This window comes from Cydia fagiglandana, chromosome 2 (genome assembly GCF_963556715.1).
Source record: "Cydia fagiglandana chromosome 2, ilCydFagi1.1, whole genome shotgun sequence".
Taxonomy (NCBI): Eukaryota; Metazoa; Arthropoda; class Insecta; order Lepidoptera; family Tortricidae; genus Cydia; species Cydia fagiglandana.
The window spans coordinates 25,957,597-25,972,443 of NC_085933.1; the positions used below are offsets into that span (position 1 = coordinate 25,957,597).

Consider the following 14,847-nt stretch of genomic DNA (forward strand, 5'->3'; position numbering starts at 1 on the left):
TCGTTACTGTTAGGATTTAGGATTAGGGTTCCAAGCAGGAAAGAAAAGCTTGTTTTAACACCATATAGGTAATGTTTATTCATCTCAAGCAAGACTACATAGTAATGGCGTCTCATACCAGAAGAAAGAACACCTACATTTGTTTTATATTGACAACCGAATAAATCAAATATCATAGTCGTAGTAGTCTCGAAGGTATACTCTTTATTTTTTTGTTGACATTATTACTTACCCCTCTGCCGAAAAACTTGCACAATTGTGCAAACTTTTGTATAGACTGACATGGCTATTTGTACGTTACGTACAAATCATGTAGAAATAGCAATACATTTGACGTCCCCTCCCCCGTAAAAATCGGCAGACTATTTTGTAAAGAAAATGACAGCGATGACATCTCCCTTCTAAATGCTCTTAGTGGATGGTAGAGGTAAGAAATACAATCTCCTTGTAATTAATAATGAAAAAGTGTCCGTCAAAAACCTTAAGAGGGAAGTATACTACGTAATCGTCCATACAAAAAGGGAAAACGTTTTTCCACTTGTAAATACGAGTATCTTCCATTCTCCATGATTTTTAGTACGGTATTGATACAATGAAAAACTAGGTTTATGGGTTTTCTTTTTTTCGCTACTCTGGAGAGATTTAGAAAAATTATAATAGCTGACAGCGTGCCCAGTTTTTGCAAATATTCTCCCATAAAGGAGTTTTCTCATAAAGTCATAAAGGATTCTCCTTACCTCTACCCTCCATATTCACGGCTACATCAGTATATGTAACATTACTTTCTGTGCATCTCACTTGCACTAATATGCGAGAGCGAAATGCATAGATAGTAAATTACGTAGACGTGAGAAAATGTGTCAATTTTGTTATTTAGTTCATTAGGTGACTCCTAGAGGCGCTGTATAAAGCTCTGATATACTCGTAACTCTTGCTCTGTTTTTTAGTATAGTTAGAAAGGGACAGTATCGTTTGGAGTGGAGTGAAGTTAGGTACATAAGACCGTAAAGAAACGTAAAACGTGACTCACGGCACGTTTATTCACCGAGTGTAAGTGAAAAATACTCTGCCAACTGATGGTAGAGGCTCAGATCTGTTGAATTGATATAATCGCACTGAAGTATTACATTCTTAGTTTTTTTAATAGGTACAATGAAAGTCGTCTCACATTAATATGTCTTTAAAAACGTATTCCTGCTTCAATTCCACATTAATTACATTTCAATTCTTATTTTAAATCATAGCCTCAATAAAATGGTAAATAGCATGACCATATTTGCGATCTTTTTAAATTTTGAAACCGGCGTCATAGTATCGTTATAAGTCTTAGCTGAAATAAATCAGCAAACTGGTAGAATTAGTCAGCGAACTGACAGCGTACTTATTAACTTGTTTAGTATACTTGAAGTAATCGTTATAAATCGTTTAGCACAGTCGCGCTAAATGATGCCAATCAGCAAACTGATAGAATTAGTCAGCGAATGATATTATTCGGTGTACTTGAACTAATAGTTTACAGGTCTTGCAGCACTGTTGTTTGTAGCGCTGGAGGGCGCACATGTTCATAAACGTTTGAAAAGAATACTTCCATTCGATAAGTTTACAGTCAGCAAACTGATAGAATTAGTCAGCGAACTGACAGCGTACTTGTTAAAATGTGTAGCGTATTTTAACTAATATGTTAATAATTACAGGTCTTGCAGCATTGCATCTTGTAGCGCTGGAGGGCGCACATGTTCATGGCACGGACGTTCTCGCAGAAGCGCGACGTGTCGCGACAGACGCCATCTGCACAGAACAACTAGCGTTTTTATTGGGCTATGATAATAAGGGTAGCATTTATATTGTAAGACATAAACGAATCTGAATGTAAGGGATCGTGATTAACCCCACAGTCATGCGAGCAAAGCGATGAGGCGAATAGCGAGTGCAGTATTATTTCTACGTTTAGGGCCGATACAGACTGACTGCAACCCGATTGGAATTTATATGGGAACCGCACGCTGACTCTACAGTTTTCATACAAATTGCAGTCGAGTTGCAGTCCGTATGTATCAGCCCTTAACCACTCGCGTTCGTTATTCACCGCGTTAAGGGGTCGTCCTAATACAACGCAGTCGCAATTATCGCAAGTTTGCGCGAATTTTACTTGTGCGAACGCGCAATTAAATAATATATTGAACTCGAACTCGCGTGAGTCGCCATGCTAGTCTCACGAGTGTAGCTATACGGTCTGATTAGAATAAGATTCTGACGATTGACTGATTTCTGACTAACACGTGTGGATATAAACTGTACTTTAAAGGTCTCTTTGACCTTTTACTTCCTGTTGTAATTATCTATTTACTACTAGGATCGAACCTAAGTTATTCTCGATTCGGTCCGATCATAAATCTATATAAAAAAAAACATTATCTATATTCTTGCTATAGTTTTTTTTTTGTCTAAAGAAATATTTGTACCTAATACATACATATCGTCAAAGAGAATATTATTCTTATTTGTATTTAAAATAAATGTAATTAATGTGGCAGACGACTTTCTTATTCTTAAAGTTTAATTAAATTAAAATCACTCAAGAAATCATGTTTAAATAATAGAGAGCAAGACTAATCGAGTTAAAAGTCATGAATAAATTATAACAAAGTTCATTGCACACACCAGACAGCTAAAATAAATTATTTAAAATTAATTAAAGTAGAATACGGTAACAGAACTTAACAATGAATTGAACTTAAAGGGGCCCACTGATTAACAGTCCGCCGGACGGTATCGGAACTGTCAAAATTTTGTTCTAACTGACAGGCCGATACCGTCCGGCGGACTGTTAATCAGTGGGTAACCTTAACACTTAAGTGTTTAAAAATAACATTCTATTATTGGCGATTCCCTGTGTTAATTTCAGCAGATTACATTTCATACATCTTCATGTATTTGAATTGAGACTCCATTTTGTGACGGTAACATTTGAGACATAAATGAATCATTCTTAGCAACTAAACCACCAACAATTTGTGCATTTTCAAGTACGTACTCGTATAAGTGAACTCAGGGAAATTAAGCTTTTAAAACGCTACAATTCATGCTTGGAATAATCTACACCCGTAAATTCATTTGGGCTAAGACTGAGTGGATCATCAAAATGGGTATGCAGTCGAGCGTTAATATCAAACTAATATAAAAATAATATATATATGCGGTCTGAGTGCCCACTGCTTAATTTGACGCTGCCCACCCCGCTGATCGGCCCATCATCCTCACAGTTCTTACCAAGTAAACCACCATCAACAGCGTGACAACCATAACCAGTCGCGGCCATGCAACGTCGCACTGGCTTACAACGCTGGGCCACTAAAGAAACTCGCCACTAAACAAACCAGCCCTCCACAGTTCTCACCAACTTAACCATCGATAACGCTGTATCCGTAACCCAGTTACCTCGCGGGCATGCAACGTCGCACTGCCGTATGACGCTAGGCCGCCTGAGGAACTCGCAAGCTGCGCCCGCGCTGCGTTCCTTGCGTCGCTTCTGTTTTTGGTTGTGACGCCAGACGCAGCGCAACACGCGGTGCTGACGGCCTGGAGTGTTGCAAGGGCCTATGCACTGGGGATGAGAGTTTTTGTTAATGTCTGATTGAAAAGTCAATGGTATGCAGGGAAAGTATCATTGTTCATCCTATAGTCCATCAGATACAATATCCGAGCGGCCACGTGAACAAAGCGTCTATTATCAAAAAGTAACGTGCATTTTAGATATTTCGAGCACCTTGGCGTTCTGATATAGATAGGTATCTGATGGCGGCTAAACATCCGTATTGAAGTTTTTCGGGTGTTGAAGATTTACTTTTGCAGGTCTACCAGTGGAGTTTTCAGGTCAGAAACTGGATTTTAACATTTAAAGATTTTAATTTTTTTAAAATTTTTTTTTTAAGAAACCAGCAACCCTTTTTAGGGTGCCGTAGCCAAAGGGTAAAACGGGACCCTATTACTAAGACTCTGTTGTCCGTCCGTCCGTCCGTCCGTCTGTCAGACAGTTGAAATTTTCAAAGATGATGTATTTCTGTTGCCGCTATAACAACAAATACTAAAAACAGAATAAAATAAAGATTTAAGTGGGGCTCCCATACAACAAACGTGATTTTTGACCGAAGTTAAGCAACGTCGGGCGGGGTCAGTACTTGGATGGGTGACCGTTTTTTTTTGCCTTTTTTTGCGTTATGGTACGCAACCCTTCGTGCGCGAGTCCGACTCGCACTTGCCCGGTTTTTTTATTTATGCAAGGCATCACCCCTTGAAATGCTTTCAATGAGCTACTAAGTTGCCTTTCAGAGCGGTTTCTACATAGTGTTATCTGGGTACGTGTTGACGTCTGATGCATCTGGAGGCACGTTGCCATTATGGACATAACGCAATAACAAATAGGATTTTGTACCTTACTCCAAGGCCCGACAGCCCAAGTCGCCTTGCAAGGCTGTGGTTCCCGCCTAGTCTTCTCCGGCTGCGTGCCAATGTCACAGGCCTCTGGAGCCAGCACGGTGCCGTTGGAACTGACGCATTCCACCCGGCGGCGGACGATGGCTGGATGGAAATAAGTTTCGACATACATTCGAACCGCATTGTACAATTTTTTGTAAAGAAATTGGAGAATTATTAACATGGATGTTGGACTACCTCTTTGGAATTAGCTAGATAAGTAGATATACTAAGTGCATAAAAGAGGTAGGCATATTTACCAGCGCCGCTGGCGAGACAGCGAACTGCCGACCACGGCGACGATCTCCACGAGGCGCACGCGCCACTCGAGCAAGCGATCAGCACGGAAGGAGGCGTCAAGCCGCGCGAGAGACATTCGTCTGTCTCTACAGTTGTCGTCGAGTTCTCTTTCTTGTGCTGTTGATAGGACGACAAATTGTATTTGTGTTGAAGCTTATTTATCACGCAGAAGGAATTATTTTAAGATAAGCGCACAGTTTGATTAATTTAGACCATCTTATAAAGGACAATTACAAGGAAAATAGCAAAACTTACAAAAGATGATAGCATTAACTGGGGTATCTTGAAACTACAGGGTAAATTTTAGAAAAGAGAAATAGTGCCCAACAGTAGTAATACTGCAGATAACATTTTATAATTTGCTACTTAGTTACTTACAATTGTTCTAAATAATACAAAATAGAATTCTACAATGAATCATCAAGTCTCGAGTCTTTTTAATGATGGCAAAAGAGGAATAAAATGTTGCAATTTAGGAATCACATTTAAGTACAAAAGTTTACGTCAAATCATAAACGGACGGACTAAAACAATAAACCGGTAAAGTATTAAGACCTTACCTGGCAAACAGCTCCTCTAACCTGGTGGCCCGTTTGTCCACAAGGAGCATTGCACGGGGACCAGTCTGTCGTCATCCACGCGTACTCTTTGGCATCCACGGCTTCCACTCGTCTAAGGCACGATATTTAAATTAGAATAGTAAAAAGCATAGACCTTCTTAGGAACTGCTTAACAAATTGAGAATGGCACTATTGAAATAGTGCTTGATTTTGTAATACTTTTCTACTTTGATTCTTAAGAAGCGTTAGATGGAGTTATAGTATTTATTTATTATTTCATTTCAAACGTTTCAAATATTTTAAATAATAAATATATGTATGCATATGGTGTATGGTATTTGTTGTTTATTCATATATCATATTTGTTATATCATCAATAATCTTCCTGATTATTGATGATATATTATAATTAACTTACCTGATTTCCGTAGTCGTTTCGTCATCTTCTTTCAAATTCTGGACCCTAACTTCATCAATGGTATTTTTACCATAATCTTCGTTAACAATAATAATGTCAGAATCATCATCTTCAGGGAAAACGATTTGTTTGTCTTCCAAATTTATGATGTGTGCCTTGATAGGGGTGCCGTAGTTTTGGTACATGATTAGCGGGTCTACCATCCGTTGTCCTCTCGAGTTCCCGAAGCCCTGGAAATTCCAAAACATCTGAACATATCAATTATATGTGTCCTTTTTGGGCTGATCTAATAAATGACAATGTAGGAATTGAGGTATCTACTTGAATTTGTGTTGTGTTATAATAACGTAGATTAATTTGCTTATTGTTCAATAAATAATAATAATAATAAATAATAAAATGATAGGAAAATGACCGTGAATAATGATGTTACAATAATACAGATTAAAACTTTCCAAAACTACGTCTATATATGAAACTAACCAAAGATAATTACGACCATATGGAAACTAGAAACCGAAAACTAAAACCATGTTATAACCTATTAAAGTAACCCGCAGGAAATAAACATTCCAATATAAAAGATACTGATGACTCCATTGAATGATGATAAAAAAAATGAATCGTCTAACTAAGAAACCCAAAAGTAAAAAACCAAATAAGAGAAATCATGAGAGATGACAACCCTGTTAAACTACAAAATTAAAGGAATTTGAGATGAAGACCGAAAGGTATAGAGGTCATAAACAAAATACCAATAAAACATTAAACACCCGAAGAAACGACTACATACTACAGGTAAAATGAAACCAAAGACGATATAAATAAGGTCTCCATTACGGTAACGTCTCACCTGGATCTGCATGACCAGGAAGTGGAAGCATGGCAGCAGCCGCGAGCCGCTGCTCGGCTTGGGGGGGAGCATCTGAGAGGAGACGGCGCTCTCCTTTAGTCCAAGCAGCGTTGGGAGATATAGTTGTTGTTTAGAATAAATGTTTGTATAATTCATACGAGCTACGTTGAGTAAGACAATTTTGATAAGGTTATTCAAAATTTTGTTTAATTATAGGGAGTTACAAGTCTTTGGCTGGGTGCTATATATTTTTGTAAACAAGTATAATGAGCGCTGCAGATTTCTTGCAAAGTGAGATTAATTATTCTTCAATAAGTTATCGAACATGACTAAAAATTATTATTTGTTTGTTATTGACTTTATTGTGCTTTTTAATTTGTTTTTATACAGAGTTTGATATTGAATAGGTGCAGTCAGCTTCACATAGAAAGTGACAGACAATAAATTAATTCGATATATTTTGAGTTAGACAGTACGCAATATAGTTGGAACTCTGCAACTTTATGGCTCTGCACTCTGATACTTCGTTTATTGAACTTTTGAATTGATTATTTTATTTAATTTACCATTATTTTCTTACAGAAAAATTATTATCAATATTAACTTTTTTGTGTATTTTTGTATATTATTGTATGTCGATCAAAATCTTTTTAAACTTACTTTGTGACATCGGTACTCGAGAAGCGAGATAAATGGCGCTTCTAGTATTAAATTCATTGGGCTGAGTTACAAGGGTGGCTATCTTATAATGTGGTTCAAGCGATGGCACGGACACCTAAAATAATGTTTTTTTTAAATTATTTGAAGCAACTGAACCTTTTAAAGTATATTACGTTACTTGTATTCCCTCGTTCAATTACATTGTAGTAAACGTATCAAATGGCTGTTTTAAAGCCTTTTTAAGACCAATCTTTAAAGGTAGATAAAACAATTTACAGCCAAGGTGCCTTTGTCTACCGAATCTCATAATCAGAAGCGAGACGTAACTTCAGTAAAGGGGCCGATAAAACCTGACGATTTTATGGACTCAATAAACTAGGGGTCCAATTCTGTTTTCAAAATTTGATACGACCTTGAGTCGTGTCATCACGCGCACCTATAAGCGCAAGCGAGACGCCTGATACGACTCTTGACTGTCTTCGTTAGCACCAATCAGTGGAAGCCGCAAATTGTTAATATTAAAGAAAAAAATAAAGGAAAATACCGCTTCAGGCAATATTGGAAATTAGCACGCTTCTATTAAACTTCGGTAGCTTTGTTGGCTAGCAATTGGATCGGTATTCCAAAAGGTCACAGTTACGAACCTTTCCCGACGCGGTGAATTTTTCAAATTTATATTTTATGAAAAAAAAGTGCTCAGCTGAAGGTCGTATCAAAATTAGATGAAAACCATTTCTAGACAGAATCGGCCTCTAGATGATATAATAAAAACTGATGAAATACCTATAATCTGATTTGGAATAGCGTAAAGCCAACTGGGATCAATATGGAAACAAAGTAAAGTTAGCAATAACTAACTACAGTCAATTACGTACGTCAGCCATTCTCAAAGTGTGTTCCGCGGAACCCTAGGGTTCCGCAAAGCCGCTGTTGGGGTTCCGCGAAAATATACTTGTAATAATAAGAAAAAAACAGCTCTGCTATAGGTATATCTGGTCTACAGTGATGAACGAAATTTTTTAATTTGGGGTTCCATCAAATATTTCGCTTACCGAAAGGGTTCCGTCACCAAAAAAGTTTGAGAACCGCTGACGTACGTAGTTGGAAATAGTAATCCTTCGGTGCTCAACGTTCGCAAAATTGATTTTATATTTCATTGATACTCGTATGTTTTATTTCAATTCGTAGAAAAAATATTGTAAAAAATATTGTTCATCTGTTTTTATATTTCAATTATTTATTTTATTTCATTTACACTTTTTAATGCAGAATTTCTGGTATACCATGGTTTGCAACAAATATAATTATGATTATTTATTTGTTGTAAATAGTTAAGTTCGTGAAATCGTTTTCATTAAATCCCCACTATTATGTGTTGTCACTTACCCCGATATGTTACGTGAATTTTTCATTGCTTAAGAGTAAATTTTTAGTTTCAATTATTTTCGCAGCGAAGTTTATTTACCCGTGTTTTTCAAATGACACTAAACCTTTCACATGCGGGTTAGACCATCAATTAGCCAAGAATGAACTATTTGGTGTAAAAATTGAAGATTCTTACCTCGTTCTCGTCGTAAATGTCTCTGGCCTGTGAGTTGTAGGTAGGAGACGCCTTTGTTGTCATCGGATTGTGGAGGGCGTCTCGGATTTTGTCTATTTTACCTGTGTCAATAAAAATATGATATGATATGAGAATATATACAAACGAACAAAATCATTTTGATTGAGGAGGATGTGGAAAATGACCCTTCAATACAAAAGTTTTTGCGCTTTAGTGCGTAATATTTACGAATTTATAAATATTTACGAGTATTTCATTTCAATTAATACCAATTGCTTTAATTTGTCAATCGCATTAATTCATTTTCCCCCAAGTTGATAAAAGTGACAAAATGGTCGCAAATAATACCTTATTTTTGTGAACATAAACTAAAATTTTCAAGAAAAATCACAAAATTTATGAAACGAGTATGACCAAATTTGCAAAAGTTCTCCACTACCTTCTCTTACCTACCCGTTGCTCTCGTTTTGTATGAAGTCTACTATACCTAAAGAGTGTCGTAAAAAGTATGATTTACGCTTGAATGTTTGTATTTCAGCTCAAGCTAGCCTAAAATGTAAACCACCTTTTCTCGTATAAATGCCTAAATTTCCTAAATTATTTTATGACGTCGTCTATTCTATTTTTTGTAGCGCGCAACAAAACCACTTTGGGAGGGTGTTGAAAAATGTAAATAAATTATGAGTGTCATAAAACACGTAAATGGGTACCGAGATTCTCGGCGTGATAGAGGTGGCCCAGTGAAAGTATAAGAGTAAGTTATCTTTGCAATTTATTGACATACTTATTGCTCACTAAAATTATCGATGCTTTTCCCATGTACTACTTAGTAACTGCACCAAGTTATGTTTGTAAAAATATAATTAAATACATACTCTTAGTATGCTAATTAAACAAAGTTTTTTTTTCTTTTTAAAGGTTTTTCGAAACTTCGCTCATCATTATTTTTTATAACCTAGCGATCAAGTAATATATGCTTTATGCATACTTTATCATCACCCCGAAATATGAATTTCAAATAATATGCCTACTTAAAAAAAAAAAGAAAATTAAGTTATCACGTTGATTCATGTCAATAATTTCAATGAAATATTATTTAAAAAAAAAACTATATTACTGGTACCTATGTATATGAGTATGAGTACATAGGTAAACCCCCTGCCTGTCATCAAACGTTGTCCTCCATATTCCGATATTTGCTTGAACTTAAACATGCGAAACATTTAAGAAAGTTATACGAGGCAAACAAAAGTATTAAAAAAACGAGCTTTACTTTTGTCCAACACAGTGATGTGGTCCGCAGCATCCTTAACAGCGGCTTATCTCTCAGATTAATTAAGATTTGCTCTGACTGCACGGAGCTCCGTAAACAACGGCGAATGAGAACCATTTTGAATTCTTTCTACGAAGCCGATCCTGCTCTAACCATCTGTTATAGCCTGACAAGATTATTTTATATTTGGTCTTTGCCACGTTGCGGATTTTTAGTGGTGAGTAGTTGAGTACTTCTTTATTTTACTATCAAGGAGACTTCTTGACAAATCGTTGAAAGTCACTACCGATGAAAATCTCTCTTCTTCAATTTAAGAGGTATCCTCTTGTCGGTGGAGTATTTTCCATTTCTCCCTCTCATAAGCCATAGCTTTGACCTCTTGATACGACACGACACCAGCTATTTCTTTTATTTGGTCTATATAGCTACGTCTTGGTCTGCCCCTGCCTCTCTTTCTTTCTATCTTGCCTTCTATGATGACCGATGAAAATAAGGAGACAATATTCCTCGATTATACTTAATCGATTTTACTACAAAAATGACAAAGTTTTGAAATAGGTTGTTGAACGAGTGAACCATTATTTTGCCATAATTATGTAAGCTGTTTGTAGCAATGTCGTGGCCAGATCTTAAAATTGATCATTTCATGATTGACAACAATTCATGAAATGATCGGTTTGCTACAACATCAAAAAGTCAAACCTAAACTAAACGTATTATGAAGTTTTCAATTTGAAAATGGTAATTCATTGGTCAGATTCTTTGACGTGGCCACGACAGCAACAATGTTTCAGGGCCAAATGGAATCTTGTTAGGCTTTATATCAAATCCTTAAACCAGAATCAGCCTCTAGGGTTTTCGAGCAAAATCGAGTTTCATTCAGATTCAGACATTTTATTTCCATTAGCACTATACAGTTTGGGTTAACGAATTGCTTACTATTTTTATTTTTGAATTTTCAATTTATCCAGCAAAGCTCAGAGAGATTTTACAAAAAAGAAATTATGTCTGAAATGATTTTTTCCTTTTAGTTATTCGAAAGCTACTTTTATAATTCGCTGTTTTTTTATTTCAGTTTCTAATATGACCGTTTAATTACCCACTCGATTCATTACCTACCCAAAAACCCTCAATCAATGTTGACAGATTTTTGTGGATTAGCTACTTTCCCTAAATTACGTTCAATTATGCTTGAAGAAAATTATTCTATTTTCTATTGTTTATTTTAATCGTCTCTTTGGCGATAGACGCACATCTCTTTCTTTTGCAACATTTAAAGCACTTATGTTTATTTAGTTCAGATTTCTGCTCTAGATTTTAATGAAAAGCACCTCTGGTATGTTTCTTTGTTTCTTAATCTGTGGTGTGAGGTTTTGTATAAGTGATTATTAAGACTAAGCGTCCCGTTTATTTATTTTAAATCTATAATGTGATATCACAATCTGAAACTCTTTTACTCAAGATACTTATCTTTAAAAAAAAAGGTGTATTGGGATAACTTCGATAGCAGCGTAATTTAGAAAATCTAATTGCTAAAAAAACCAGATGTATCTACTTCATACTTTAGCAACACTAACGCTTCTGTACGCTTCCGTTTATCGCAACATCTTGCTTACTGTTGATAGGTACAATATAAAGTACTTCTAGTTTAGTAGCCCGCTTTCGAAGTTACACCAATGCACGATAAAATAAATAATTTACGAATAGTTATGATTTTATTTTACAGACTTGTGTGTTTACAATATTACCCCAGCAAGCATCGACGTCATTGAAGGAATGATAATATTAGATGACATACAGTTTACTATGTATTTGAAATAAAAGATATATATAAATACTAACAACAGAACTAACAGTTACACAATCATGCATTTTATGAATATTATTTTTCTCTGACAATACATTGGTATTTGCGGGTTTATAGACGTATCGTTGGAATAATATCAGTACCTAGTTCGTGCAGGGAAAATATTTCACAAACGTGAAAGTTCGTTGCTTCCAATAAAATAACTTCGATTTGTAGTAAAATTCTCAAATATTTCATGTTATTCCTTTCAAATAAATAGAGATGCAAAGGATACATTTTTGTGGAGATAAAAGTTTCTGTGGTTTTTATAAGGAATACCTATACAGAACGACTTACCCTTCTGTTTCCCTTTGTAGCTTTTCCGAGTGTCGCCGGGCCGTTGCTCGTGGGATTGGTCGTCCGATCTGCCCCCCACCATGGCCCGGTAGCGGCCATCGGTTCTGCTGTTGGCAAAACGACATTTACAGCAGGATAGCATTTTATAGATATAGACGAATGGCATTTGTAGGTAGCAAAAAGGTCATAATTCCGGCTCTGTACAATTAAAAAAAACATGAACAACACGTCTTCTCAACTTTTCACCACCGTCAAAACACTCAAAACCCTTTCTCTATCCAAATCACTCGGTAAATCTTTGAATAAAATAATTATGAATGAATGAATGATCATTCAAGGTAAATCATATGATCCATTTTTTCGAATACAATACCAAATAAAAATATGTATACAATTTTGCAATATCAGTAATTTCTACATAATTATTGCTCAGTACCTGTACAATAAATTACCTGTCAGCTAATGGCGATGACGGTTCATCCAGCGCCTTATGCCGCTCGATCTCCTCGCTGGACGGGAACTCGCCCGGCCGGGGCTTGACCAGCAACGTCAGGTTGGCGCTGGAGCGGCCAGCAACGCACGTGTAGATGCCGTGATCTCGGAGCGACAGGGAGTTTATGCGAAGAGCGCCCTGGGGAGAAGTTCATCACACCCACATAATTAACGAGGATTCAATAAATTTCATAATAAATTTGAGAAATATAAGCCTCTAATGATTCTGGGAAGTAATTTTGCCTTTATGCCGTAAGGGGAATGCAAAATTTTTAATTTACATTCTCTCTGTCGAATACAATAAAATCAGAATGTTAAATATATTAATGCCAATAAAGATGGGATTCAGTCAATAAGTGTCAATAACGTTACGCTAAGTTGCGTACAAATTGGAATAGCGACGTTTTAGATTGTTAGTCAAACTTGAATCAAATTATACCTTTTTCGATATCTTGTACTTCTTCGATTTGGTGATGATCTGGTGATCCTTAGCCCACTGGATCTTGGTGCGATTGTAGCCTTTGACGGGGCACTTGATCTTCACCTGCGTCCCGTAGAACACGGTGGCTGAACCCCCCACTTTCACCGTCACCTTTGCAAGCAAACGCAAAGATTGTTAGTTGACTGTGTAAAGAACATTATTATTACCTAGCTGAAATATTGGAGCATTCCACGGACTGTCCCGAGTGTCCCGTACAAACGCATTTTATTTCCTGTGTTGCGACTTTTTTCTCGGCATTTAAAGCAGGCGATTATTTTTCTGTGCATATTTTTGACCATTTGTCATAGAAAAGGAAACTCTTATACCTTTAAATCTTCAGAAACTTCGCATTTGTACGGGACAACGGTACCTAGACAATTTCATGGAATGCTCCATTACACAAAGACGAGTAACATTTCGCAAACATTTCAAGAATTGTGATCATTTTATTTTGAAAAGCTCTCCATGGAAATTGTTAAAAAAAGATCACCTTAATTACAAGATGGATTATAAAAGAAGATGTCTGCTGAATGATTGATGATTGATTGAGTATTAATGTACAGGTTTGCTCGACCTATAGAGCATTCAAACTTCTTCGGATCGTGCTGTATGCGAATTGGACAACAAATCATCACGTCGGATCTGCGGCCGCGCTGACTTGTCCAGAAAACAAGAACTGTTGCAGAATTTGGCGGGTACTGTAAATCCATAGTATTTCTACCTTCTTTTTCTTCGGATCATGTTGTATGTATGAAGAGTTGTCCAGCTGGATTTCTGGCGCTGATGTGTCCAAAAGACAGGGTCTGCTGTTGCAGGACTTAGTGGGTGCGGGCTTGGGAGAGTTGCAGAAAGACACGGGCCGCTCCACCACGTGGGACTGGGCCATTATTTGCTTGCATTCCACCTGTAGAAAGATATTCAATTTCAATTTCAATTTCAATTTCTTTATTCATAACGTAAGTTACATGTCAGTTTTATTATACATATTTACATCTTATGTCTATTTTATATTAACAATAATAAGTATCTAATTTCAATAATCACATATAACATTGTTTGTATTCATAAATTCATCAAATGAGTAAAACGCCATATTTGACATAAAGATTTTTAACTAGATAATCTTGATGCAGCTGAGATGAATTACAATAATTGTTAAGATAATCTTACAAATACGATTAATAAAGGTTCATATATCTGTAATGAAATAAGTTTTATTATTTCACATGGAATTTGGTAGATATATTTATATCCCATTAAGGCAACAATGCTGTGCAGAAATTGCTACAAAATGTACGATAGGGTACATCGCCAATTATTAGCCAGTTTTCAATTACTGGCCACCTATACTAAAATGAATTCTGTGTATAGGTGAATAGAACTCATTTTTGTAAGAGGCGGCCAGTTATTGAACGAGTGGGTTGTGGATAAATTTCAGTTACTGGCCATTTTCCTTATACTGAAAATGAGTTTTATTTATCTGTAAATAGAATTCATTTTTGGAATAGGTGGCCAGTAATTGAAAACTGGCTAATAATTGGATTTTCGTACCTTATATACTAAAATGAACTTTGTTCACCTATAAATAGAAATCAAATTAAGTGGCCAGTAATTGGGGGGTGGCTAGTAATTG

General features: G+C 36.3%; 1 protein-coding gene across 1 annotated transcript in view; it reads right to left on the reverse strand.

Moving 5' to 3' along the window:
* Positions 1 to 343: 343 nt before the first annotated feature.
* LOC134679542 (protein madd-4) overlaps positions 344 to 14,847 on the reverse strand; it is a 425,780-nt gene continuing 411,276 nt past the window's right edge. Inside the window, exons 19-30 of the mRNA XM_063538500.1 lie at positions 13,936 to 14,118; positions 13,173 to 13,325; positions 12,694 to 12,872; positions 12,242 to 12,348; positions 8,826 to 8,926; positions 6,605 to 6,697; positions 5,752 to 5,999; positions 5,334 to 5,445; positions 4,734 to 4,890; positions 4,433 to 4,578; positions 3,439 to 3,604; positions 344 to 1,788 (exon numbers count right to left, since the gene is read on the reverse strand). Of these exons, the coding sequence (XP_063394570.1) occupies positions 1,682 to 1,788; positions 3,439 to 3,604; positions 4,433 to 4,578; positions 4,734 to 4,890; positions 5,334 to 5,445; positions 5,752 to 5,999; positions 6,605 to 6,697; positions 8,826 to 8,926; positions 12,242 to 12,348; positions 12,694 to 12,872; positions 13,173 to 13,325; positions 13,936 to 14,118 (1,752 nt within the window). The 3' untranslated portion in view covers positions 344 to 1,681. The remainder of the gene's footprint in view (positions 1,789 to 3,438; positions 3,605 to 4,432; positions 4,579 to 4,733; positions 4,891 to 5,333; positions 5,446 to 5,751; positions 6,000 to 6,604; positions 6,698 to 8,825; positions 8,927 to 12,241; positions 12,349 to 12,693; positions 12,873 to 13,172; positions 13,326 to 13,935; positions 14,119 to 14,847) is intronic.